The 27469-nt window shown below is 40.0% G+C and overlaps 1 protein-coding gene across 2 annotated transcripts; it reads left to right on the plus strand.

Annotated features, from left to right (window-relative positions):
• Nucleotides 1-527: 527 nt before the first annotated feature.
• Nucleotides 528-26967, plus strand: ETNK1 (ethanolamine kinase 1; the record flags this gene model as incomplete). 2 transcript variants are annotated; one of them, XM_084277320.1, is made up of 9 exons in its annotated part: nucleotides 528-683; nucleotides 12085-12344; nucleotides 13135-13275; nucleotides 14767-14909; nucleotides 16378-16428; nucleotides 21100-21183; nucleotides 23455-23615; nucleotides 25563-25636; nucleotides 26842-26967. In XM_084277320.1, the coding sequence occupies 9 exons, from the start codon at nucleotides 528-530 to the stop codon at nucleotides 26912-26914; spliced, it is 1143 nt and encodes a 380-aa protein (XP_084133446.1). In that variant the 3' UTR covers nucleotides 26915-26967. The 2 variants fall into 2 exon arrangements, with proteins under 2 accessions (XP_084133446.1, XP_084133447.1); XM_084277321.1 differs by lacking the exon at nucleotides 16378-16428.
• Between the last annotated feature and the right edge of the window lie 502 nt (nucleotides 26968-27469).

Raw genomic sequence — 27469 nt, forward strand, 5'->3', positions numbered from 1 at the left:
AAATTAAAGACAAAAATTAACCGCAGCAGATAACTCAAAGCCTGATTAGAATCAGACGTTTGCCCAGTGACTGACTGGGCGGTGGCAGGGCAGCTGCCGGCCGCATTCCTTCACGCCCCGCTCGCCTGGGGAGGAGCGGGCGGCGGCCGAAGGCCTTCCCCTCTCTCTCGCACCGGCCGCCTTCCTGGCTCCCCCTGCGCAGCCACCAGGAGCTTTTATTAATCGCCCCGCTAATGTGGTGGGCTCCAGCGAGGAGCAGGTGGGAGGCGCGGGAATGTTGCTGAGGGAGAGGCAGCGGCGGGCGGGCAGGTGAGGAGATCGGGGGAAGCGGAGGGCAGGGCGCCGCCAAACCCCGCCCGCTCTCCCAGGCTGCTCCGCGCCGTAGCCGGGGGGGAGGTGGAGCCGCTTTATCGAGAGCTGAAGTGGAAATTTCCCCCTCAGTTGCCGGCTCCGTCGCTGAGGAGACGCTAGTGAGAGCTGCCTGCCCTTGTCGCCCCGTGTCCCATCCCGTCCGACCAACCGCCGCTATGTCCAACTACATCCACGTCCCGCCCGGCTCCCCGGAGGTGCCCAAGCTGGACATCACTGTCAGCGAGCGGGAGGGGCCCGGCTACCGCCAGGGAGCCCTGCAGCTCCTGCGCCGCCTGCGGCCCCACTGGAGACCCGAGGAGGTGACGCTGCAGGTACGGCGGAGGCCGGGTGCGTCGCGGGCCCTTACGCCCCGGTCCTCGGCGTGAGATGCGGCAGCCCGACCTCGGGGAGAGAAAGGAAGGGAGAGAGGAAGGAAGGGGGTAGGGCGGGCGGCCATTGTGCGGGGGAGCTTGCTGCCTCGCTTCCTTCCCCTCCCCCTCCTTCCTCGCTCTCCGAACGCAGCCCCCTGCGCTGAGCCCCATTTGCCAGGCAGCCTGGCGGCGGGGCGTGTCGGCGCGGCAGCATCCCCTGCCCCCTCCCGACTCTCCTCCTTCCCCATCGCTCGTTTTCCTCTTCCTCCTTCCGTGCTCTCCCCGCTGAAACTTGGCTCCTCTCCCCCGTTAGTGAAGGGGAGAGCTCTTCCACCCGCTCTCGGCTGGCGGCCCTTCCATCCTGCCGCACGCACGATGCCAGCCGCCGGCCTGGGGACCGAGGGCTGTGATGCTGGTGAGGGAGGGGAAGGGGAGTGCCCCGTGAGGTTCACCCTCTCCGGGACTGTGGCGGGCAGGGCGCGTTAATAAAGCGGTATGTGTGGGGGAGGACGACGACACACGACTTCTCTCTTCCCCGGGGCAGTTGAGAGGAACAGCAACCGACGCGGGGGCGGGGGAAGGCGGCTGGCTGCTTCTGCGCGGAGGGGGGCGGCCGCTGAGGTAACGGCCGCCGAGGTAACGGCAGCCGGGACGCCGCTGGGCTGGCGCGCTCCCCTGGGCGCCATCGGCGGCGGAGCCCTTAGTGAGCTCTCCCCACGCTGCCCGTGCAGTAAATAAATACATAAGTACAAATCGGCGCCGTGGATTCGCTGCAGGTTTTGCTTTCCGGCTGACGGTATCTCGGTAAAGCGTAGGCCCCGCTAACGTCCTTGATCAGTTAGTCATCTGGCGGTCTTGACCGCCTTCGGAAGTATCGCCGCTTAGCCTGTGGCATTCTCTAGGTGAGCGATCATTCATATTTATGACGAGTCATCTGCTTGAGGATTGGCCGCGTTGCTGCTTCTAGAATGTACTTAACCTGGCTCCGTGCGAGTCTTCGGTCAGTTTACCTGGCTGAAATAGCAGTTCAGTAGCAGCTGGTGTGTCGTTGGGCGGTTTAATATATGCTCTTGAACGGTGTCATTCGGCCGCTGTTCATATGTGGAAGTGTCTTGTTCAGTGAAGTTCCTCTGAGGCTGCTGGAACTAGTTCGCGTAGCAAAGCTGAGCACCTTGAGGTAGTAGCACATAAATTGGCTGATGATTTCTGGAGTTCACTTACAGAAGAAGAAACTTTACGTGTACCAGTCCAATTTTTAGGAAAATAAAGCTAATGAGGTTTAATGTCTTTGACGGCTCTCATCAGAGGTTGAGCACAGTCCCTGCATCTTGAGGTGCAATGAAAAGGACTTTACAACATGTGATGCTTAACAAGGTTGTTAAGAGTTAATCCTACAGTATACTGAATTGGAAGGCATCCATAAGGATCATAGAGTTCAACACCCTGCTCCTTGCAGGGCTACTTAAGATTAAACAAGTTTTTGTTATTTTAGTTCTCTGAGAAGTTACTTCTCTACAGAATATTTTTCTTCCATCCAGAAGTACTAATATGTGAAAAAAACCCCCCACTTATCGAGAAAGGATGACTCGCCTTTTGGGGAAGTTCTAGTATGTTTGAGGAGGAAAAAAAAAGTGCTGCTAGCTTCCTGTGACACCCTCTTGAGAAGAAGCAATTAACAGAATAAAAAACACCGGCACTCATTTGACCAGTCATGCAATAGGAAAGTAATAGACTACTGTCTGCAGTTAGATTTTTTTTTTTTCTGACTAAAAATTTTCTGAGTTTTCTTTTAAGCAAATTACTTTAAGATCGGAACTTTTCAACTCACTTTTACTCCTTTTGTGCAGCAGAAGGTTCTGTTGGTGAAGCTCTTCACTCACCTTTTGCCTTTAGGTCTTTAGTCTGTTTCCAAACTGCTTTGTGTAGGTAAATTGCAAGAACAGGTGTAGTTTGAAACTAGTTGTATTGCCACTATTGATGCTGCAATCTGTAAGTTACACATGCCTCATTTACAGCAAGATGCTGAAATGAAAGATGATTTGTTCTTGTTTAGAGGATGGGGTGAACAGGCGGCCTGCCTTGGAGTCCCCTCATTAGAAGGACATACAGTTAGGAGGGAGGTGAAAATGAGAATCGGTATTGCATGGAAAACATGCTTGACTAATCTGAAACAGCATCATAGTGAAGTAGATGAGAAACTGATAGGTGAAACAAACTACTATTCCTTGTTAAACTCTGCTGTTAGTTACCTTTGTTCTTAGTACTTCTTGGGGTAAAAACAGCAGCAAGAGTCAAGGGTTTGACTTTAAGAAGTTAACGTCTCTTGCAAAAATTTGCTGTTGCGTGTCATTTTGTATAGTCAGCTAAACAATTTTTACACAGTGCAGTTAGACATTTTTTAAGGCTTAATCATCACTTCCTATAAAAGTATCTAAAATCATGAGTACGTTTTAACGGTTTTTTGCATCATAGCATAGAACATAAGTGTAAGAGAGTGAAAATAACTTGTCTTACGTCCTTAAATCTATTATTAAATTATTTATCAGAAAGTCTGTAGAATCCATAAGTACTGCTAATTATTTGCTGAATCACAAGCAGCTCTACTGTGCTGCATCTCCTCTGTCTCAAGTTGTATGTGAATATTTTCATTACAAGAGTGTAAGTATTCATGTTCTTTCGCACTGGTAAGGAGAAATAAAATAAAATTTTTATGTCTAGACACTGTGCTCAGGTACACGTGTCATCTGAGGGTGTACTAGGAGCTGGGTGGCATTGGGTGTTAAATTTTCTTACTCTTGAAATCTCGAGGTTTGCTTTCTCTGCTTTACAGTAATACAAAGCAATGGCATTAAAACAAGTGGTGCTTTTTGAAGTAGTCACTTCTGATTCTGTAACAGCTATATTGGTAGTACTGTTGCAGAGTAGTTTGGCTTGGAGGGTATCTCTGGATGCCACTCTCCCCAACCTCCAGCTGAAAAGCTCACTCACTGCTTGCTAAATTCAGAAATGGGTTGTGGTGAATATGATAAACAGTTGGGTTTATTTTATTTCGTGAGCAAAAATGCTCTGAAACCAAATCAACCCTGTTTTGAGTTTGTAAACAGCTAGGGTTAAAGCAGGGACATTCCAGTTTTTCTATTCACTATAGAGCTTTATTAGTGAAAGCTGAAAACTTAACTGCTTTCACTTTTCATTGCTTTAAAGAGGTTCTATCACCCTTCATAATACAAAATGCAATTGCAGTTTGGAATCTGTTGCGCATTTTAAGAGGGGTTTTTCCCCTTTCTTATGGAGATTCGTTAGTATTTGAAGGAGAATCAGTGGTTACAGTGTGGGGAGGGCAGTTACCACTTCAGTAAGTGCAGATTCAGGATTCTTTTATTCTGTGACCTAGTCTACATCCTGTAGACTTGGTCCTAATGAAGGATTCAGTAGGTCAAAACATAGTTTCCTGTCTGCAGTGTAATGTTATGGTGCAGGAAAAGTAATCTGTGTTTCTTTCCATTCTGAAGTAATGTTTAAGGCTCTGTGGTTTTATTGGTGGAAAAGTTTAATATTAATAATGTTAATTAATACCATTAGTTAGGTGCACCAGCACAATGCCTTCTGTGCAAAGATAATCTGCTGCAAAATTCAGGTATCTAAAAATATATGCTAGTAAACAGTGCTTTTGCCCTGGCATAAACCTTAGCAGGGAGTGTGTCTGGGAAGATGAGTTTTGCAAAGGGAATCAAATTCTTCAATGAGACTTTATTTCCCACTTCCCCCTCCAGCTCCTAGTTTCAGATATATCTCCAAATAAGTGTAATTATGTTTTTGGGTGTGTTTTAAATTCTCTGATGCAATGGGACCTTGATTGTTTTCTGGTAGTGTGTCTTGGTTTGCAAGCTGTATGTATCTTTGTGTTTATCAGCACTTTACATGGCTTCACTACTGCAGCATTTTGTAATTCTTTGCAAAAAAATCTGTTCTGTGTCTGTGAAATACGAATGCACAAGACAGTCATGCTTACAAAGATGATTAGAGTCAGATTTCTGAACTAGTTAAAGTATTTCACAATTTAAATAGGGGTTTAAAGCATTGGAATAATTGAATGGAAACATAAAGTGTTGGTCTGTGGGAAATAAAAGTTATGTTACTTTGTATCTCAGTGTCATTGTATTTGTCCAGGGTGATTTTTATTGCTTAGCTGTGTTTTAGGACATCATGCTCTCCAGCAGCTGTGATAGTTGTCCTGTCAAGAGGAAGGGCTGAATTCACGGATTAGTATCCTGAAGTGCTGATACCTCTGAAGTGGGAATGGATGAGCAAAGGAAAGAGTAAGAAAAGTGAGGAGTTTCAGAATGGGCTGCATTGCTGATATGTAAACTGTAATTTACACAATGTCAAAGTAAATGGGAATCGTAGGCAGTTGTTTTTTCTGTTCTTATTAAGCTTCTGATGAAGTTTGATAATGTTAATCCCTTGTTGTAAAGGGGGTTGTGGTATCAGTGGGTGAGGCAGCAATTGTGCATGTAGTGACGTTTGTGTAATTGCTGTAGAGTAGTGCATGATGTAATCCAGTTGTGCATGCTATAAGTGTGTTAGATGACTGGCTCCAATTACATAGAGAATTGTTATTTGCTTAGACACAGATTGGGTCTGGCTGTGTAACAGTGTATAACATGCTGTAGGCTTGTAAGGTTGGAAAGGAAGGTGGCTATTTTAAGATGTTTTAGTTCCTCCTGGTTTTCCCCTTACTGTTAGATGGCCATTTTATATCAAAATCTTGTAAGGGATGAATGCAAATTAATTCTTCAAATTGGAATAAAATCTACGCTTTTCTGATAGTGGATTTTTTCATTTGTCTGTAACTGTTTTCATCAGGATCACAAATTTTTTAGCAAGATTCTAAAATGATTCACCACTTTAGAAGTTTGATTTTTTCCAACTAGGGCAATATTCTGAAACAACATGAGAAATACATAATTTCTCTTTGGAGGTTTCTTCTGACATCTTGTCATGCATTTAGATCAGAAACAGCCCTTGCAAGGGCTCCCCTGCCTATAGTGTTTTCTGATAGGCTACCGAATGCCATTTTATATGGTCTTTGTATTGAGAATACAGAGGATGTGCAACTTATGTGAAGGCCTTTAAAAAAACCCCCGTAAACAACATCAAGAAAACTCCACCCTACTAAGCTTCCCCCTCCCCTCCCCCCCCCCCCCCCCCCCCGTGTTCTTCCTTGAAGCTGCAATGCTCACAGTTTGTTAGAAAACAAAAGTTTTAGTAGTACTGTAGAGCTGCTTTCGGTAGTGGTAGTGCTGCTTTCTCCAGACTGCTGTCATGGATGATGAGCACACCAAGAGTTCACTGGAAAGCTACTAGTTCAGCCCATGGCCAAGCTTTGTCGTTGACTCTCCCTGCTAGCCTCTGGGTAACTTTAACACCAGTAGGTCTTGTTTGTGGTCACCTGACCAACAAAACCCATACAGATGTAGTTGGTGGCTTTTGCCTGCTGAGTGTAATAAACTAGAGGGTACAGCTTCAGAGCCTGGAGACCTTTGAATGTTTCTTGTAAGGCCAGTTAGTGAATAGATGAGATTTTACCTAAGGCTTGTATTTTCCTTCAGTTGTACTTTGTCCTCCTTTTAGGAATAGCTGTAGAAGAACGATGGAGAAAGAACTAGCCTTGTTTCAAGAAATGAAGTTCTTAAGATGTATGCTTGTGGATATATACTGTATATACTTTTCTAGAAAGAACAAAATTACAGCTTCCAGTACAAACTTGAAACTTTGTGAGCATTAAAGAATGTACAAAAAGTCTTCCTTTCTGGACATCTTAATGTACAATGTGGGGTTCAGAGCAGAATTGGAGGAATCCCTTCTTGCTTATGGTGAAACTTCACATCACTTTAGTTTCTACAGCAGTACAGTACTGTTTTCTGCATTTTTCCTTCTGTGCCTGTCTGTGGAAGGAAAGGCTGTGTGGCTTTGTCTCTTCTGAGAGTGAGAAGTGCTTTCTGCTTTGCCCCGTGACACTTCATTTCTGTCTGCGTATGCTTATTATGTGAGTGTAATTTTGTTCTCATTCTTCTCATTTTTTGTGAACACCTGGAACAATAGGATCAGATACGTGCTCTTCTTGAACCACCCACCCACTTAGGAGATGTGAACATACCCATCATGTGCCCTTTTCAGTAATCCAATAACCTGACGGTGCTGCTTCAGGTTTGGTTGAGTTTTCTCTGCTCTTCCTGGGCTTGCTTGACCTGTCTGTGTCCCTGGCACGTGCCGCTTTCTGAGGTGGCATTTGAGTAACTCAGGCTTATGTGTAGTGTTCTCACCTTCACTCTGCATTTCGGTAAAGCGTTCTTATTTGTTCCCAAGAGGTAGAAAGCCTTGGCATCAAGCTAGATCTGCCTGGATTGTGGTCTGGTATAAATACTGTTTTCAGAATTCAGTTTTAGTGTTGTGCCACGTGACCTGAAAGTATTTACTACAATGTGATAAGTACCTATCACAATATTTTAAAATTAATTATAATATTAAAATTAAATAATTACCAGAGTACCAGAATCTTTTTGTGTTACATTGTTCTTGACTTCTATTGTCTCTGCATTTCTTGACTTCCAGAATTCTTTACCTGCTGTTGGTAACATTCTTTAGATTCTCCATCATCTTCCACATGGCCTTGAGAGCTTATTGATTATCTTACCCATGTAATCAGAGTCCTTTCTCTGTTTATGCTGCTCAGCTGATGCTTTTCTTATAGAATTCTGTTTTGTTTTGCTGCATCTCAGGTTATGTTTCAGGCAAGGCATTCTAAACTGATTCTTTAAGTGCTGCAGTGCAGGCGTTCTGAATAAAAGAATACAGCAACTGTTACGTTCTTATGATCTTCTCATATAACAGAATATGGAAATTGCTGGTGTGGATAATGTTATTAGAAAAGTAAGCAAACCATTCTGCCTTTTTAAGAAGCAATAATGAAAATGCTCCTGGGTATAAATAATTACTTATAGCAGCATGTTACAAATAGATGCTAATAACTAGAGTTCCTAAATTATCAGTTGAGGGAGTCCAATTTCCTTGTTGACTTCTTTTTATTAACACTAATGAGTGTGCAGTATGAAAAAAAGCTGTATAGTGGCCAGAAGTTTCTGTTCAGTAGCATAAGCAAATCAAATTCTTGCTCATCTTTGCATCAGTACTCCCTAATGTCCTGGTTTTTGGTAGTATCACTGTTTCTGATGACCTGAGAGCATTGTCTTGGTTTATAGTACAATTTTGTATGGAGAAAAAGACAAGCTTCATTAGGGGGTTGTTTTGTGAGAAGTAGAAAATGGCAGCACAGGTTCCAGTGTTCTGAAACAGTGCCATTTTATATTGTGAATTACAGGCTATTTTTTTAGCCACCTTTGCTGTTTGATAAAGACGACAGACTTCTCTCTCTTCAGAAGGGATGGTGAATTTTATACTGTTGGCTTTGATCCTTAATTACACAGAACCTGCACTTTTCTTTTGGTCCTGCAATGCCGGGATAAGAGCTTTTTTCTAATGTTTCATTTCTGAATTTTTGATTTACATATGGCAGGCAAGATACATTAACTTGATTGACAGATCAGCACAGATCACTTTGCAAAGTGGTCTTTAAACTGTTTGGTGAATTAGTGCTTGCTTTATGTGAAAATGTATGAGAATCACTACTCATAGATTGATTTGCTGTAGTAGAGTGCTGTCCTGTCCTTGGCTCCCCAGTAGGAGAGATACACAGGTTAACTGAAGCAAGTCCAGTGAAGGATGATGAGCATGGACTGAGAGCAACCTGGAGGAGGACTTAAGGATGTTGACTGATGACAAGCTCAACATGAGCCAGAAGTATGCTCTTGCAGCTCAAAACCATCAAGAATAGCGTGACCAGCACATCAAGGAGGGGAGTTCTCCCCTTCTACTCTTCTCAGTCCCCACCTGGAGTACTGCAGGTACTCCAATACAAGAAAGATAGTGAAAGAAATTGAAAGAGTACAAGAGGGGTACTGAGCTGCTGGAGCGAGTCCAGAGGAGGGCCGCGAAGATGGTCAGAGGACGGTGGCACCTCTCCTGTGAAGACAGGCTGAGAGGCTTGGGCTTGTTCAACCTGGAGAAGGCGGCTCTGGGGGAACCTTATAGTGGCCTTCTAGTACCTGAAGGGGGCCTACAGGAAAGCTGGAGAAGGGACTGTTGGTAAGGGCATGGAGTGATAGGAAAAGGGGTAATGGCTTTAAGCTAAAAGCCTCTTTGAGCAGGGAGATTGAACTAGATGATCACTGAAGGTTCCTTCTGATCTAAATGGTTCTGTGACAATACACTTACAAGGGGAAGGCTTGTGAATGAATATTTTATAAAGGTGTAATTTGTGGTTTACAAGACATTTGAAATATAGTTTAGTACTCCTTATTGAAATTAGGTTATACTGCACAAGCACATCAACCTTCTCATGTACATTCTTGCAACAGTATGCTTATGTACACAGAGAAAACTTAAAACACCTGTGTTAAAAAAAACCTGTGACACTTAACACCTGTGTTGTCAAGTAAAAGTGCTAGGGTACAGTTGTATTAATTTTAATGTAAGTACACATGTGTGGTGCTAAACAATACAGTTTTCCTAGTTGTACTGACTAATGTTACTAAGTTGCTGTGAAGGCTAAGACATTCTTCATTCCTTGTTTGGGTTAGTACTTTAATTCTGGATTATTAAAATAATAGCGAGTAATAAAATGTGTCCATAAATTGTAAAGCCTTAATTTTGAGTCAATTAAGGAGGCTTCATAAGCAGGTTTATTGGAATTTATGGTTGCTCTGTGTAGATAAAAGGCATGTTATTTGCTGAACTTCTGCAATATTAAGTGTTTGTGACTCTTTACAAAAACCAAGTACCCTCATATCTTCTGCTAGTCTGTGTCTCTCCTCAGGAAGCATAAGATATTTCTTGTTGAGTTTGTTCACTTCAAACCATAGGTGTGATGAAGAAAGCGTGGCATAATAGCTAAAACACAGTATCTTTCCCTGTGGAAGCCTTGTCTTTCCCTAAATGGGGAGACTTGACTCAACTTCAGGTGTTTTTTTTTCTTAATTTAGGAATTAAAAGTGTTTCTGATGCTTGATTTCTTAACACCCCTGAGATTTCCAACTAAGCTGTCTCATGTGTTTGAACAATATGACTTTACCTTTCAAAATAAAGGTTACCTGTTGGAAAAGGGTGGAGAAAGCAAATGTTTCTGAACTAGCTCAAAAGAACACCAACGTCCCAAACAACCCAAGCTATTCAGTGTTCTGAGGAATGATAATGCCTGTTGTTTACAGGGATTTTAATGAAACAAATGCTTTAGATGTCAATGTTTAATATAAGGTCTGAAATGCAGCAGCTCTCTCCTTGTGTTATTTTTGTTCTGGGTCTGGCTTGAGGTTTGAGTGAGAAGAAATGGAGGAGGATGTGTGAATAAGGAATTCAAATTTGTCATTGAACACTTAGTATTCTAATTCTTATAAATGGGTTTCAATTTTCAGCTGATTTTCTGACTTGTGTGACAATTTTGAATTAAATTATATCCAAAATCTTCAGGCTGGTGTTAAAGAAAAGGCTGCTTGCAGCTTGAGGAACTTAGTTTGAAAAAGTTCTGATGAAGGTGATCAGACCATATCTCCAGTTGTCTCTTGTGCGTATGCCAAAAGTTATCTAAATGACAATTTTAATGATGAAAGTACTTCCTTGAGAGAGGTGTTAAGTTAAACTTGAAGGATGGCCACCTAAAGGAAAATTGTGTATTTTAACCAACTAGCAGCTGCTTCTCGCTGCTCACTTCTTTTGGGACCTTGCACTAAATGAGGCTTTGTACTACTTGAGAGGGTTTGCACTTTTTAAATTAAGCTTTAAATAGGATTTTGTGGGCAATGGAGTGGGGGAAGAGGCATGACTGAACACATACAGAAAAATTATACTTGAATATAAATTACAGTTGCTGTGAGAACTTTGACTTTAAATAGTTTACTTATGCTTAAGCCTGCAGGAAACTGTTCAGTAGTTAGGAAAACACTGGTGTTTTTCCTTGTGATGTTGCTTGTCACCTCAGAGTGTTACAGGCTTGTCCTTCAGTCACTTAACAGCTGGAGTAAGATGGGTGGTGTTCACCTAGCAGTTCTTAAACATTCAGTTCAAGTTGACACAGTGCAAAGACTTTGAAAGTGCCGACCACCTGTTTTCTGAGCTGTAAAACGGTCCTGGGTTGTAGGAGATTAAGGACTGCTGTGTTACTCTTGCAGGCATTGAGTGGTATTTCTGCTGCTCAGTGTTGGCTACGTGCAGCTGGGTACATGCAGCCCAGTAACTCAGGATCTAGCCTGCCTGTCAAACAGAATCTGCAAGAGTTCAGCATATTTAGTGACTCTTACAAGCTGCCTCATGATATGTGAAAGGAAAAGCACTAGTTAGAGTGGTGTTTTTTTGGTCTACAGCCTGCCCCCCACCTCCATCCCCCCTTCCATAGCAGGGAGCTTGTACCATCTGTACTATCACCACTAGATGTAAGTATAATGCTCAAAGAATGCTCTTGCTTGTTTTTGCAGAAACTTTCTTCATCCTCAGTATGTTCAAGCATCAGTGACCAGACTGGTTGCACTCTTAGTAAATTGTGGAGCTTTAAAAATTGTTTTATATACATCTTAATGATAAGGAGGACAGTGGGTCTTGTCAGAAGCCTTTAAACTTGGAATGGTACTAAAGCTGAAGTTTGGGATCTTGAATTTTAAGTACTGCCTCAAATTTGTAGAGGAGCCGAAGTGACTTTATGAATTGTTCTCAGTAAAACCTCAAGGCTAGTGGGAAGATAACCACTGAACTTTTCTGACCTGAATTTTGCTTTTAAAAAGTAGTAGCTTAGAACTCCAGGAGTATCTTTTACTAATTGTGCACTGATCAGCAAATACTGAAATTCCGAAGGGTGTCAAAATCAGGTTTTGTTTTCATACTGCCTCTATTCATGACTGTTTTCATACTGGTTTAGGATTGCTGCCTTGTTGGGGTTTTGATTTCAGCCATTTTAATCCATCAGTTTGGGGGAGGTTATGTGGAAACTCATTTTACAGTTTTCAGCTTTCAGTTACTGCCTTTTCCATGTAGGATCTTTGTAGTTCACTAACGTTTTCATTCTCCTTTTTTCACATGTTACTGGTAAACATGCTCGCGGTTTTCTTCATGATTTTTCTATACCTTAAAGATGAATTTTGTTCATTATCAATCTAGTAAACACTTGTGTGTTCTGAAGTGAAGAATAACCCTGCTTTTTTGCCTGTGTGTTGAAAGTGCAGATCTGAATTGCTTATGCATTATTTTTACTTTTCAGCTGTTCACCGATGGAATCACCAATAAATTAATTGGCTGCTACGTTGGTGACATAACAGATGATGTTGTTCTAGTTAGGATCTATGGAAACAAGACCGAGCTCTTAGTAGATCGAGATGAGGAAGTGAAGAGTTTCCGTGTATTGCAGGCCCACGGCTGTGCACCTCAACTATACTGTACGTTCAATAATGGTCTGTGCTACGAGTTCATGCAGGGAGAAGCACTGGATCCAGAGCATGTATGCAATCCAGATATTTTCAGGTAAGTGGCTTATGGTTTTTTTGTACTTATTATTACTTCGTTACTCAAGTTCTATGATTCATACACGGTGTTCTCTCAAGCTTAGTTTATGAGCAGACAGAAAAGAAGCATTTGTGTAAGCCTACATTAAGTTGATGGTCACACTCTTTAACAGCTTACTGTCCTCTGTCTTAGTGATCATGGTATTTCAGTGCTGAACAAATGATCCTTTCAGCCTCCCCAGAAGACTGAGCACTCATTATAGATCTGCTTATTGTATTTAGCACTTCCACATTGTTATTATTAGGTGGAGTTGTAGCGGGCCGGAGTTGATTAAAGCAAGTACTCCTAGCTGTTTCTAATACATTCCTTTTATGAATAGTTCTGAGATTGTCTCAATGGAAGACTCAGTTTTTTAAGCTATTAGTAGTGAACAGAAAATGCTGATGTCTTAAGAATTTTAATGTACACACTGAAGTGCATTTGCCTAAGAGTGGCAGTTAGTTTGAGTCAACTTTTCTAAAGATAAGTAAGTTGAAGAGTAGACTGTAAATATAGGTGATGTATACATTCTATAACTGAACTCCTCTCCCTCCCTTTTCCCTCAAGTAGTGCTGCTAATGACCTTTGAGTCTTGAAAGATCCTACCCTATAACTGTGCCGCTTTTTTTTAGACCATCTTTGGGATCCCTGGCTGCACTTTTTACAGTTATTGTGTTAAATATATATTGTAGTTTTCTTATCTTGCTAGTAAAAATGATAAAGACTGTCAAATACACATTAAGTATAACATTAATTTAAACTTTTTTAGGCTCATTGCCAGACAACTTGCAAAAATCCACACCATTCATGCACACAATGGATGGATCCCTAAATCTAACCTGTGGCTGAAGATGGGGAAGTATTTCTCTCTCATACCCACAGAATTTGCAGATGAGGAAGTAAATAAAAGGTAGGTATTTTACTATGTGCTTTCCTGAGTTCCTATTCTTTCTGATTGAGGGGGAGAAGAGTATTTTTAAAAGTTTGTGTTGACACGTTGTAAATGTTGTAAAATTTTGAATTTTGTCATACTCTTGCATACTGAAATAGTATGTCAGATAACGTAAGGAGAATCTTTAAATTCATTTGGTATACAGTGTATATAAAAATAGCTCTTGGTTTGATTGGATGCTTGAATGATGGTAGCTATCTTTATTCTTTTTGAAGACTCAAGGTCAGGTCACATACTTAAGGTAGCTGTCTCAACAGGTTTTAAGAGATCCATCAGTCTCAAACTGAGACCTGTGTTCTTGAGTGAACACTAAAAGTATTTCCTGCAGTTGCAGGAGTACTGTTTGTTGTTTTGTATTTGTTCAGTTTATAAATATTTCCAAAATTGGGTGATATAAAAGTAAAGTTAATGGAAGTCTGTTTTGGGTATTGGGATGAGCTCCCACAGTGTTTTCTAGAAAAGGAAAAGGTATCCACCCAGTCATTCTAGATGTGTCCTATCATGGAGTGTGAATAATGTCACCTGGGTTTAAGGGTTTAATTTAATCTTAGGTTTAGCATCCCAATATTGCTCTTGAGTTGTAAATTAATCTGTGGGTGTTTTCTTAGGAGCTTAAAAAAATAAACTATTTCCAAAGGGTTCTACTGTTAGTCACTGAAAGATTGAGATGAGAGGATGAGAGCAAAACTAGGAGCAGTATTTATCCTAAATAAAATTTCTGGTCTGCAATCTAGCATTTGAGTTAAACAGTGTTTCTCAGGGAGGCAAATAAAACTTTAGGTTAAAAACTGTAATGTGGAAGTGTTTGTTGGGAAGCAGATTCCAGCTTAAAAACACTCTTCATGGAACTTCTTGGAAATGACTGATGCCAACCCAACTGCCCTTCTTGCTGCATTGTAAAGAATGCCCTAGCAAATTTGATTTTTTTTTCTTCTATAATGTGAAATTCTGAAGAAAACTGGGAAGACATGAGTAGTTAATTATAAATCTAGAAGATAAAATGACTACTTAAGCATATTTAATGTGACTAGAAAAAAGAAGACTTTGTTTCCTCTGTATAGATATGTATGGTACTTAGTACTTACTGTTGTGTATCATTAAAGGTAGTAATGTGAGCAAAAAGTACATGAAATTCATGCTATAGCCCGTTTAATCTTCTTCAAAAACGTGAAGGGCTGTATTCAAGTTCTACCCCTGATTTCTGGACTACTACTGTCGTGTTTATAACAGAAACAGTCCTCGGAGAATTGTTTTTCTGAGAGGAGAAGGGGAAATAATTGTCATAATTTGACTACTGTTGTGCCAAGGAAAAGATTACCCTGGTTTGGGAGAAGGTCTGTTGAATTATTTGCAATAAGAATGTAGAAGAAAGTAAGCTTTTTCATTACAGATGCTTGGTGTGAAACACAGTACCGAATATTAACCCGCAAACTTCTTATACCTGTCAAGGTTTTTAAATGACATTCCAAGTTCTCAAGTTCTTCAGGAAGAGATGGCCTGGATGAAGGAAAGACTCTCAAATTTAGGATCACCAGTGGTACTCTGTCACAATGACCTATTGTGTAAGAATATTATTTACAACAAGAAACGAGGTAGGTATTGAATTAAACAGTAAGTAGTGAGTGGCTATGTTCACGCTGTAATTGTTTGCTATGTCAGTGGAGTTGTCATACTGACGTGTTCAGTAAACTCAGTTTGAGCTTTTAAGATGCTATGTAATGGTACTGAATCCTGTGCAGGTACCAAGTTGCATAATTATAATGTGTGTTACTGTATACAGGAAGAATGTTGGTGTTCCTCACTGTTCTTTGAGTTAATGAATTTGTTAATTCCTAGCATGTGTGACTAGGCTTCAGAATATATAATTGTTCATGTTAATTCTATTCCAGTCATATAAAGCTTTTAGGAAGGAAAAGGAAAAAAACCCCAACCCATACAATCTTTAAAAATAGCCTTGAAGACATTATCTTCTGTACTGAAGACAGTATCATATGTATTTTTCTGGTTTGTGATGTGGGAAGACACTTTAATAATGAAGTATTAATGATACTTAATGCTACATTCAGTGACTTACTTTCTGCATGAGGTACATAGGCATCTTAAAGATTTCTTTTGTAAATACAGACTTTACGTAAACAGTTGTGGGCAGTATGTCTTGCAAAGATTAATTTTTTCTTTTATTGTAATGTTTATATGGTAATTAATATTATTTAATAATGCCTTTAAAGTACATAAAGCTTCAGTATAGACCCACAGTTTATTTTATTTTTTGAGTGTAGTGGTTTGAGGTTCGGTTACTAAATGAATCAATTAAACAGGATATTAAAACAAAAAAGGCAAACTTGGAACACTAAAATGGCCATTGTGCAGTAAAGATGCACAGTTTTCCTGACTTTCAAGTATCTGAGGTCAGCTGAGCACAACAAATTAATGAGATTAGATTAAGATTTTTGGTTTTCAAGTGAGAACAACATTTCTGGTAGTCTCACATTTGTTTGTGACAGTTTTGAAATTGTTGCTATCTAAGACAAAAGTGTGAAGCAAATGATGGTGGAACTGAAGTCTTCTCCGTCAGTCATCATGGGTCTTTGACCTCTTAAGCTTATGTGACTCAATTCTTAATTAAAACAAAACCACGCTGGGTCAGTTCTAGTATGAAAACTGGCTCTGTATGTATAACCAATTTGTGCATCAGATGTGCACTAAAAGCATGTGAATTGAGACAACACAGTCTTCTGGTGGTTTATATACATTACTTTTGAAGCAAAAAGCATGTCCAGCCTGTGGTCTTGGACACATTGGAATTTTGATACTATACCAAAAATACACCTGTATTTCTTGTGTGGGTCTCTTCAATGTTGAAACCACCTTGAGTTCCAGCATTCCAGAACAGACCCATTGAAATACAAGTAACTTTGTAGTCACTTTGCGTAGTAGACCATGCTGCAAAAAGAGCCCAGAGTAATTCTTTGAGAAGGTTCACTGTCGCAGTCAATAGGCTTCAAGTTCCTACTTTTAAAACAAATGCTATATGCTTTTCTTTTTGTAAACAGAATGAAGGAAAAAACAATGCCAGCAGTGCATCACTTATCAGCAATCCTACAATAACGAGTGTGTGAGTGCTTAGTGTTTGGGGACAGGGTTGGGAGGAGGGAGGCATGTAAAGTACTTTGGCTTCAAACTGGCTGTCAACAGCTGTGGGGGGGAAACACTTGGAACTATGAAAAAAATGTATTTATTAAACTTAAGTTTGAATGTTGCACATGTACTGTGTTGTAAAACTTCTGCAATCTGGGTACCTCAGGGACTGTTTTCATAGTAACCAAACCTCAATGCCATCAGTAGAAAGAGTAATGGTCATTTGAAAGCTGTTTCTTAACAGTGTACTTCTTACAGTGAAAAAACCCCACCACTATCTATTAACACAGTCTTAAGATGAAGAACATGATTTTAGAAGTGGAAGCTCAACTTAAAGTGCAAACAGATGTGTTGCTGGAGTTCTGTTTAGCAGAGCAAAATCTTTTATTGGTATACAAATAACTTTGCAAGAACAAAAAATAGAATCTTGATAAAGATGTACTTCATTAGGAATGGTATCAAACTGTATGAAGGTAATAGCTTTGGTGATGTTGTGCTCTTAGTAAGTTTACTTTTCTGTCTAGAAAGGCTTCTGCACATTCACAAGACCCTGGTGACCCTAAGCTGAAGTTACTGGAGAGAATTGGCCTTCTAGGTTAACTACCTTGCAGTTAGTGTTTATCTGGCTTTTCAGAAGGTGGCACAAGTTAAAGAACTATTTATTGGTTTTGGCCACACTGTATTTATGCTGCTTGTGAATGCTTTGTTTGTGCATTTACTAGGCCCTGGGTGGGTATATGTTCAAACTACAGACTATCAACAGATGCTGGGATTCCTGTCCAATGCAGATAGAGTGATTATGGCTTGTCCCAGAGCTTTGCTCTAGGTGTCTCCTCTGCAACAAGTTCATACTAAGTTTTTAGATTTGAAAGAAAAATCATAATTGTGCCACACACTGCTTTTAAAAAGAATCAATCTCATGTCCTTAAATTTTATTTATGAGACCAGAATAGCATATTGAATATTGGCTTTATTTAACAGAGGTTCAGTCATCTGATTTGCATTTGCTCAAGCCGTGGCTGAGAAGTCTGCCTCTTGCTGTTCTGTTAATGTCTGTTTTCAGTCACTCAGGATATAAAAATTTCGAACTGTTACTTTACATAACTTGTAATTAAATCAGTGTCATCTACTCTTTGAAAGACATAATTCAGCGTTTCATGTGGCTTTCAATTACGTTTTGAACATCAAGATAGTCAAAATATGCTTGATGCTTGGTACTGCTTATAGAACTTGTGTTCTGATGCTCTTGAAGTTTGAGGTGTTTTTTCCGAACATGGCCTGGGTGTTTCCAAAAATACCTGATGTTTTGAAAGTATTCAAATACTTGCTATTCAGTAAAACAAAGTATCAGTATTCTTTTGTCTGTATCTGTATGTGCTCTTTTTGAATGTATTAAAATCACCTGCCAGGAAGTTAAGTATGTAGGTAGATAGCTAGATTTGTTATGTTTATTCCCTCTGCCTACCCAATGTTTTCTATGATCTTTGGTAGGAGTCTGTGGGTGCTCAGTGCTTCTGAAGACTGAGGTATGTTTAAGGCTTCTGGTTTTGATCTAAAAACCCTATTTTATTTTGCAAAGCGATATTGGGTGTTCACAGCTAAATTTACTTTTTGGGTATATGACCCGTTTGTGAATTTTGAAGTATGTTCACAGCATAGATCATTGTCTTTACCGAAGCTGTCTTCTAGGGCCTCAGTGGCTCACCTGATGAGCAGGATGGGATGGAACTCAGGATGCATCATTCTGCTGTGGTAACTACAGCTATGACTTACACGTCCAAAGTGGCAAGCAGCTAGAAAGAGAGGTGTCATCACCCTTCTATCTTTCAGTTCCTTGAGGAGATCTAGCAGATGACCTACTGACTACTACATAATATATTTAAGAGACTAATTTCTGATGTATGAAGCACAACATGTATTCCATTTTGTGTCTTTATGTGTGTTTTGTAGATTACATTGCATGTTGTCTATACCAGGAGACCCCTGGAAGAAAAGAATGTGTTTCAACTTGAAATACTCGGTACTCTTGATGTCTCTATCCCTGTTGATAACAGTACCTTCTCCAGAGAGATGATAAAGCTTAGCTTTAAATCATGTTTCACTTCAATAAAATACAAATGCACTTAGACACGGGTGGCTCTTGGCCTGCCTGCTTCTAGTGATATCAGTGGGATATAAAAATTCTTTGTACTCAAGAGATGCCTCAAAACAAAAGCTATCTGCTTAATAACATAAGCTATATCTTTTAGATGTGACTTTCCCATATGAACTACCATAAACCTTAGAAGTCACTTCTAATACCATGGCAATTTTAACAATTAATGTGAAGCCTCTTCTGCTTCTAAAACAAGGTAGCTGGGACGTGTATGTGTTACGGATTTGTGACGTGGTAAAGTTTTTTGCTCTCTTCAGCTTCACAGAAAGAACTATACATCTTTATTTTGAGCCTTCATGCAAAAAAATAAAGTTTGAGTTCCACAGTAGTGTGATGTTGAAAGAGATCAGTAAAAATGTAGGACTTTTTCATTTTGAACTTCTATCAAATGTGAGTCTGCCAAATTTTCATCATATGCTGCAGATGAGGTAATGCCATTGTTGCTGCCTTGTGGTGCCGTGCATTGTGGTGCTTGTGCACTGGCTGAAGGTTTATCACATCACTCGCTCCACATGCATTTCCCCATAGGACAGTACCTAGTAACAGTCTCCCTTGTATCTTGTCAGAATCAATTTCTTATTCTATGAAGTATTATTTATGTACAGAAACAAGTTGTAAATGTGAGCTCTAATTAAAAATGCATAATAGCACATAGGTGTGCTTAAGATTAATTTGTACATTAAAATCTTAGAAGTATTTATGTTGCTATTTTGCAAGCAGGTTTCTACCTTCTGTGTTTGTATTTTATGTGAGGGAAGAAGAAAAATGCCTCAACACAAGCACTGTTAAATGTTTGAAGGGCTGGGGTGGTTCAGGAAATCAGTTGTGCAGCAGCATATCCACTGGGGTTGGGCTGTGCGTTCTGACTGGCTTGTAATTTACAGGCATTTAACTTTAAAAGTAGTGCTACAGAACCAGTGGGAAGTGCAGTGTGTGAATCTGCCAGTCAAGCAGTGTCAGAAGTTAATCTGACAGTATTAGAAGAACTTGGCTGCAGCAGCTGTTAAGATTTCTTGTCCCTTCAGAATGCAGAGAACCTGAATTTTCCATTGCCAACAAGATTTTCCTGGGAGGAGCCCACTCTGCAGGCCATTTTCACCTTGGTTTCTTAGATCTTAAAAGGTTTACTCTCATAACCTTGATTAAGCAGCAGTCCTCCCCTGCTTTGAAAGTAAGGATGAACTCTGACTTGAAGATGGTGACTAAGTGGTGTCATTTGTGTTGTGGAGTTTAACTGCTGTTAGAAGTATTAGACAAGGTGATCTGTCTGGAAAACATTAATGTGTTAGTATTTCAAATACAGTAAAGTTGAACTGCACAGGGAGGAACACTTGTAACAAAGCTGTTCCGTGACACATCAGGACATTTACCTGATGAAAATATTGTATTTGATATGTGCAATATCCATAAATCCTAAGGAAACTGTATATTAGACACTTGAAATGCATAACATTAGTTAGTATTACTCTTGATATATTTTTTTATTTTGACCTGGATCTGTGATAGCATTAATATCTGTAAGATGTTTTAAGTCATGCTGAGAAGATTGTCCATTGTAATAGAAGAAATACATTTTTATTGTGTAAATATGCAGCTAGTCATCAAAATAATAGGTTTGGAGGGGGAGAAGAGTGCAACTGTGAAAATTGCCCATTTCAGCAGGGGAAATGTGAGGTTTTATTAGTGCGAGTAGAGTAGCTTTAAAGTTAACTCATTGTTTCCTCTTCCAAAGTTTTTAGTAATTTCGCTGTATTCCCTTAAAATACAAGCGCTCTAGTTTTACCTAATCTGTCTTGTTAATGTTTTTGACCTCTTGCTGCTGGGTAGCCTTGAGCAGCTTCAATGCTGTATTACCTTGAGTGGAGCATTTTCCCCTGCCTCACTACAAGTCAATGTATTTTGGAAACATGAGGCTGTATTTGAGCTTTATCAGTACAGTGTTACAGTTTTGAGGATTGTCTGATGATTTTTTGAGACTAGTTTAAGCCAGCTAAAAAAAGCACCAATTAAGAATAGCCTTGCTTTGTAAGTGTGATTGGAGGAAGCAGGAAATATCAGCATGTGGCAATATGTTAATCCCCTGTGGCTGTGTACTTGTGCGAGAATAAACAGGAATGGTTTTTTTTTAAAGTCAGGGAAAAATTTATCTGCTATTTCTGCATAAAGTTTAAAGGATCTTGTACTGTATTTCTTAAAAATTTTGCAGGTAAGGGATGCCCTCATGTGGTAGAAGCTAAAATTGAAATTATGCTACCATAGAGAATTCTAAGCTCTTAGTAATTAAGAGCTTTCTGGAATATTCAAGGGAATCATGTATCATAAAAATCACAGCCTTACCCTGGAATGGCTTGAGTGCACACAACTGTGCACAAGGACAGTTGTGTGGTTTTGTTGTGATTTTCTCCAAAAAACTTCAAAGGACACCAAAGGATTAGGGCTGTGACTTCATTTGATACAGACTCTCATGTTGCTGCTGTTGTCTCACATAGGTGACGTGCAGTTCATAGACTATGAGTACTCTGGATACAACTACCTGGCTTATGACATTGGAAATCACTTCAATGAATTTGCAGGTAATAGCTGGATTTCTGAGGTAAAGGTAAACTATTTTTAGAACCCCCTCCCCTATTTCTGCACATTATTTTTTTTTCTGTGTTGTTTCTAGATATGTGTGTGTATATGTATGCATGTTCACCTGATGGTATCAAAATGTCTTGATGTCTCATCTTGCCAGGCCAGTTATGGCCTTCCTGTGTAGTTCTGCTAACACACAAGTGAGAACATCATGTCCTAAGCTTTGGTAGAGATAGGTAAATATAGATCACGCAGCTTTCACAGTGTCCTTCTGTGAAGTCACATGGCAGAGATGTACTCACAGTGCTTCATTACAGTGAGCTGTCTCTTACAGCTTAAGTATATATTGAGAATACACTATGTGGTTCCACAGTTCCAAATGGCCAGTTTATGTGTTTTTTTTGACGGCTTTGAATGCGAGGTCTTAAGGACTTGTCCTTGGTTTGTCCTAAAATGAGAAGTGAAGGCTAAGACTGGGTGATAGGAAAAAAGTCGGATCTTAGGAGCAAGGTGTCAGTGGACTAAATCATAAACTAGTTCAAATCTAGTGAATGCCCATTCAGTGCACTCTGCAAGAGAAATAACCTTGCATGTATGCTGCACCACTTCAGGAGACGGGGCAGCAGGAAGAACCTACATAACGATGAGTACAGATGGCTAGTGCAGTATGGTAATATTAGGGGACGTAATCTACCAGTTTGTCGTGGTTTTACCCCAGCTGAGAGCCGGGATCCACACAGCTGCCTTCTCTTTAAACGAAAAGAGGAAGGGGAGAAGTGGGGCAGAGGGTGAAGGAAGGGAAGGGAAAATGAAAGGGCAAATAACCCCAAAACCAAGAAACCAAAAGCCCGTGGGTTGGGATATGGATAGTTTACTAAAATAGCAGAAAGATACAATATAACAATGCTAACAGGACTTTAAAGCAAAAAAAAAAATCTCTGAAACTGTTGATACCTAATGCAGTTTCTCACTGAACCACACAACTCAGGCTGTGCCACCCAGAGCTGTCCCGGAACCCAACCGTCCCCAAAAAACCACGCGTCCTGGAGCCGCCCGCTTCTTCTCCCATCAGCCCCCCTCGTAATTGGCGTGGAATAGTCTCTTTGGCCAGTTTGGGTCACCTGTCCTGGCTTTGTCCCCTCCTTTCTCATGAATTAGAGAAATATGAAGAGCTGAGAAAGTCCTTGACCGCTTGACTCAACTAAAAAACATCAGGGTGTTATCAGCACTGCTTTCATTTTAACTCTCAAACACAGCATTCCATCTGCTGCTACAAAAGAAGTTAACTCCATCCTGGCTGAAACCAGGACACAGTTACTGTTTCACAAACTGAATGTGAAGTCTAGATTACTTTAAAAACACAAAACTACCAACAGAGTGCATGCTTAAATTACTAAGTATTTGGAAAGCTTGCTGTCTTTCATCTGGGTCTTTTTCTGAGAGTCTGACAACATCTTTCAGGAGCTAAGTACAAGAACACAGCTAAAGGGAAAACCATTTTTTTTCCTAGGAAGATCAGTTGTGCTTCACTTCTAATTCTGTCTCCATCTTGTAAAAACTTGTGTTTTTTTAAAAAAAAGCTAAATTTGAGTGGATCTGTCACAGGAAAGAGTTTAGATACTAGGGGATTGCAGTGTATTTAAGACTTGAATTCCCAAATCCTCTGGGAATGGTAGCTAGTGGCAGCAAACTGTTATCCACATTCGGGACTGCTGGCAGACTCTGTGTGGCCTGTGACGAAGCATCTCCAGTATAGGAAGAAAACAGGACAAAAAGGATAGTTACAAAGGTAAGACTCCTAGTTCCCCAGTAGCCTGTGGAGGAAAGACTTGTAAAAAATTTTTCTCAAATAGGGGCTTACCTGGTGACAATGTGTGTGCATCAGGATTCAGCTTTGGAAATTGTTATATAAAAGTCCTTTTCCTATGAAAGGTGTAATATTTGGTATGTTTGGGAGGGCTTTTGTTTCATAAGGCAGATGCCTCTTCTCTCAAACTTAAATTTGTTGAATCTCAAAATGCAAGTAGAATACTTCTGTGGCTGAAAACAAACTGCATTAATCTTTCTGCTTTGAATGCTCTGATTGTGTGTGAGAAAGTTCTTGCCAACATGTAACTGATGATCAAAGTAAAAACACCAACGTTTGTCCCTACCGAGTTGTGTGTGTCTGTGTTAGGCATGGGGAGGGGGAAAGTAGTCCAGTAATGTGATTCTAACGCTCCTTTTAGATACTGTAAGGTTCTAATGGATATTTTTTTCCATTTTTCTAGGAGTAAACGAGGTAGATTACAGCCTGTATCCTAACAGAAAGTTACAGGAGCAGTGGCTGAGATCTTACCTTGAAGCCTACAAAGAGTTTAAAGGATTTGGCACAGAAGTCAGTGAAAAAGAAGTGGAAGTTCTATATGTCCAAGTCAATCAGTTTGCACTGGTAAATAACAAATTGTTGATCAGAATATGTTAAATGCTATAGAGAAGCCTGCAATTGCCAGTTTCTTACTCTGAGTGCTGTGGTGTGTTAAAAAAAACCCTTAGTGGTTTATACTGGAGTGAGGTGTACATGTATTCTCCTGTGGTTCCCCTGGAGCTCTGTGTCTCTGCAGAGTCTGAGGGCTGGCTGTGTGAGTCTGTTCCGTGCTTCTCCTGTATGTTGTGCATTCTAAGTCATCTCCTGTCTGTCAGTCTGTCTTTTATACGGGCTTTGGATGTACACGCTTCACTCCCTTGTTCTTTCCCTTTGAAAGTGGAGTGCCTTGTCCTGCAGGGGAAAAAAACCCATTAATGTAATTCATGGAGGTAGCATAGGTCAAATAGATGTGGCATTGTCTTTAAATATCCTGATTATTTATATTGTTAGTTGTCTGTTTTCTTTATTTCAATCTTTGTCTCTGATTTCTGATGATACTTTACAGATTCACCTTATTTTCTCTATGTTTTGCTTAGAGGATGTGACAGGAAATGTGGCAAAAGTGCCTTTTACCCAATAGCTAGATGGCTTTATTTTGCGTTCTTCTGAAGAATTAACATGCCAAAATAGTCACAGGCCAAGAAGCCAGTTTCTTCTTGCTTCAGTACCTCTTTCTGACTAATCCAAGCTTACCTCTGTTACTGTAATACTTTGAGCTTTCTGGTAAAAGCCAGTGCAGAAATACAGTTTGCGTTCTAGGAAGATGATTGTTGTACAAGGCCTTAAAAATACCAGTTTGTTTGGTCTTATTCTTTTACTGTTAAATAACAGCTGACCCATTCATTTAGGAAAGTTAGATCTGCAATTAAGTAGGCTGGTGGTCTAGCTTAAAATATATAGCATTGTTTTGTCAGTTTTATACTATGGTCATGCTAATGTTTGAGAGGATAGAGTTGTGTTTAGAGAACAGATCAAGACCTGCCCATAGACCACACATGGTGCACAAATACTGCCAAATACTCTTGTGTCAGTTAATGTGGGAAACTTTAAGAGAAAGCACAACCTAAAGCTAATGGATGCAAATATAAAATGCCAAGCTACTCACTCTCAGATGAAGTTATCTAAACTAGAGGTATGTAGTTGCCATTTTAAGGTGTTTTCAGGCATGTATGCATGCATCTGTCTTCTGCCCTTCTGGTAAAGTGTTACAGGCAAACTTTGGGAAGCAATGTAGGTAATTATTGTAAGTATTTATTGAACAGAAGTTTTAAAGTGTATCACTTGTAACACGGGTGGTCCAGACATATCTTCCATAAGGATGCTTGTCAAGTTTCTGGCTGTTAAATGCATTTATTAATCCAGAGTATACTAACCATCAAATCATTAGTGTAATCCATCATTTCAATCTGAAACTGAACCTCCACGCTACTTACCTGGACTTGTCATAGAAGTGAGTTTAGAACAGGTGAAAAATGTATGTAAATGTTGATGAGTTAAAGGTTCTCCTGCATAGCTACAGATCGTACACCTTTGTTGAAGGCAATAGTGAAAGTGAGTTGTAGTTATAATTGCCTAAAGGTTGCAGCCAAATACTCAAAAGGAATTTCATTTTTGCCCTGGAGTTGAATGGATGTAGAATAGCAGCAGTAGAAATAAGGTAGTTGGGTGGTTTTTAACATGGCATATGAAGTTGTACATCAGTTTGCTTAACAGATGCCCTGTTTCATATGTGCAACATTACTTTTCTGGAAAAATGACACTGGGAGAGTCAAGAGTCCAATGGATTTACTCCTGATTGCCAGTAGTTAACTCTACAATACTTACTGTTCTCTTTGGTAAAATGATATCCAGTAACTTTACAAAAAGATTGGATTTGGGGAGTTCTGTTACAGATAATTTTGTTTCAATGTGAGAACGTTTGTATTTTGGATTTTATATAATGTTAATCTTTGACTAATTTTTTTCTTTTAGGCTTCCCACTTCTTTTGGGGATTGTGGGCCCTAATTCAAGCCAAATACTCCACCATTGACTTTGATTTTCTAGGGTAAGTGTGCTTGCTACGTATAAATGTAGAATATTTAAGGCTGGAAGGGGCCTGTGGGACCATCTAATCCCAACACCCCAGCTGTCAGAAACTATAAGATCTGAGCAACACACGTGGTCTATGTGATTGTCCTGTAACTCTCAATTTTTAAGAGAGCAGAAGCTGTCTGCCTGTGCTTTTTGTTGTTGAAAGTTCTCTAAATTATTGTGTCCCCCGGGTTAAAACATGTGATATAGCAAGACACTGAACAGGGCTAGGGGAGTAGATGTTTTTGGGCATTGAGTGGGTTTCTGTCTGTTGGAGAGACAAAGGCATAAAAGCCAAAGCTAGTCACTGTTGTGTGCAGTCTGTCAGGCGCAAGACCGATGCTTCCAACTGCAAGAGTCAAGTGACAGGGCTCTGGTTTAAAAAAGAGCTTGTTTGTTTCTTCTCACATGAAATGTTGGTCTTGGGAAGTCCTAATCTTTTTAAAGAGTCTTTGTAATACACATGAATTTTAAGTTCTGTTTCCTGAGACACTGGCTAGTGCCGTTCTGGTTCAGGTAGTCTTCAGCACTTTAAAAAATGATCTTTTGTGCCAACAAGCAGAGAAAATAATCTCTCTGGGGGGCTGGGAAAGCTGATAGAACGAATCATTTTGCTTGGTTAAAAGGACCCCCTTTAGAATTCCTTGCCTGGACGAAGTCAGGTTACTAGGCTTAGTTGTGTCATTTGGTGAATGAGACAAATGTGAATTTCTTCCTATGACTAATTATTCCCAAGTAGAAGTACTTGTCAGTAACCGCTAGATGGCACAAAAGACCAAGTTAAAAAACACAAGTGCTAGAACCCCAAACTTGTCAGTTTTGAATCAGATCTCATTCTTGCAGTGATCAAGATCAGATTTGTCTAGTATCTTAGCTGTCACTTGCTGGACAGTCTTTTAAGAACTGTTAAATATGAAAACAGCACCTCTGATCCTCAACAGCATCTGGTCTGTAAACTGTCGCAGTCTGAGGCGGGGGCGGGGGGAGGTGGGATGGGGAAGAAGTACCATAATATAGTTGCTCCATTCTTCATTTCTTCCTTTGGCAGCTGCTAAGGGTCAGTGTTGGAAATGGGGTACCAGGGTAGGTGGACTTCTGACTTAGTCCCACCTAGCATGGCTGTTCTCCTGCAAGGAGTTACCTGCTCATAACCTCAAGTCTCTCTCTCCCTTTGAATAGGTACGCAATTGTTCGGTTTAACCAGTATTTCAAAATGAAGCTGGAGGTCATGACATTAACTCTTCCTGAGTAATGAAGAGGAAGAAACTTACCAAGTGGATAGACAACCCCTGAATCTTTTCTGAGAACAGATACTGGAAAAAACCTAAACATTTGTTGAAGTTCTGTAATGCTCACTTGGTGGTTCTTGCTTTATAAATAATGCCTCTAAACAGTCCTTCAATGTTAAATTTAATATGAAGAGCATACCTACTGCTGTTGATATAAAACAGATTAGAAACTTGCTAAATCTATAAAAAGTTGTAGAAATGGCAATTTAATCCTTCTCTGTAATTTAACATATGTTGTATGTGAATTATTTATTATAAGTTTAACATGATTCCATTGCTGCTTTCATCGGTTTTTTGTAAAAGTTGGGTGCAGACAGTGAAGTTGTTCCAAAGGATTTGTTTAACAACTTATTTTATTGAAGTTGTGTTAACTTATATTAAAGAAAACATGGTCAGAGCATACTAACCTTTTAGAGGTATACAAGCAAAATGAGTGATAATAGACTCAGATCACCAGTGTGCTGTAACTTGGGAGAAGGGGTGATTCCCCTCCCTTTTTGTTTTTAAAAGGTAGTTTT

Source organism: Gallinula chloropus, assembly GCF_964237585.1.
Source record: "Gallinula chloropus genome assembly, chromosome: 1".
NCBI classification, from domain to species: domain Eukaryota; kingdom Metazoa; phylum Chordata; class Aves; order Gruiformes; family Rallidae; genus Gallinula; species Gallinula chloropus.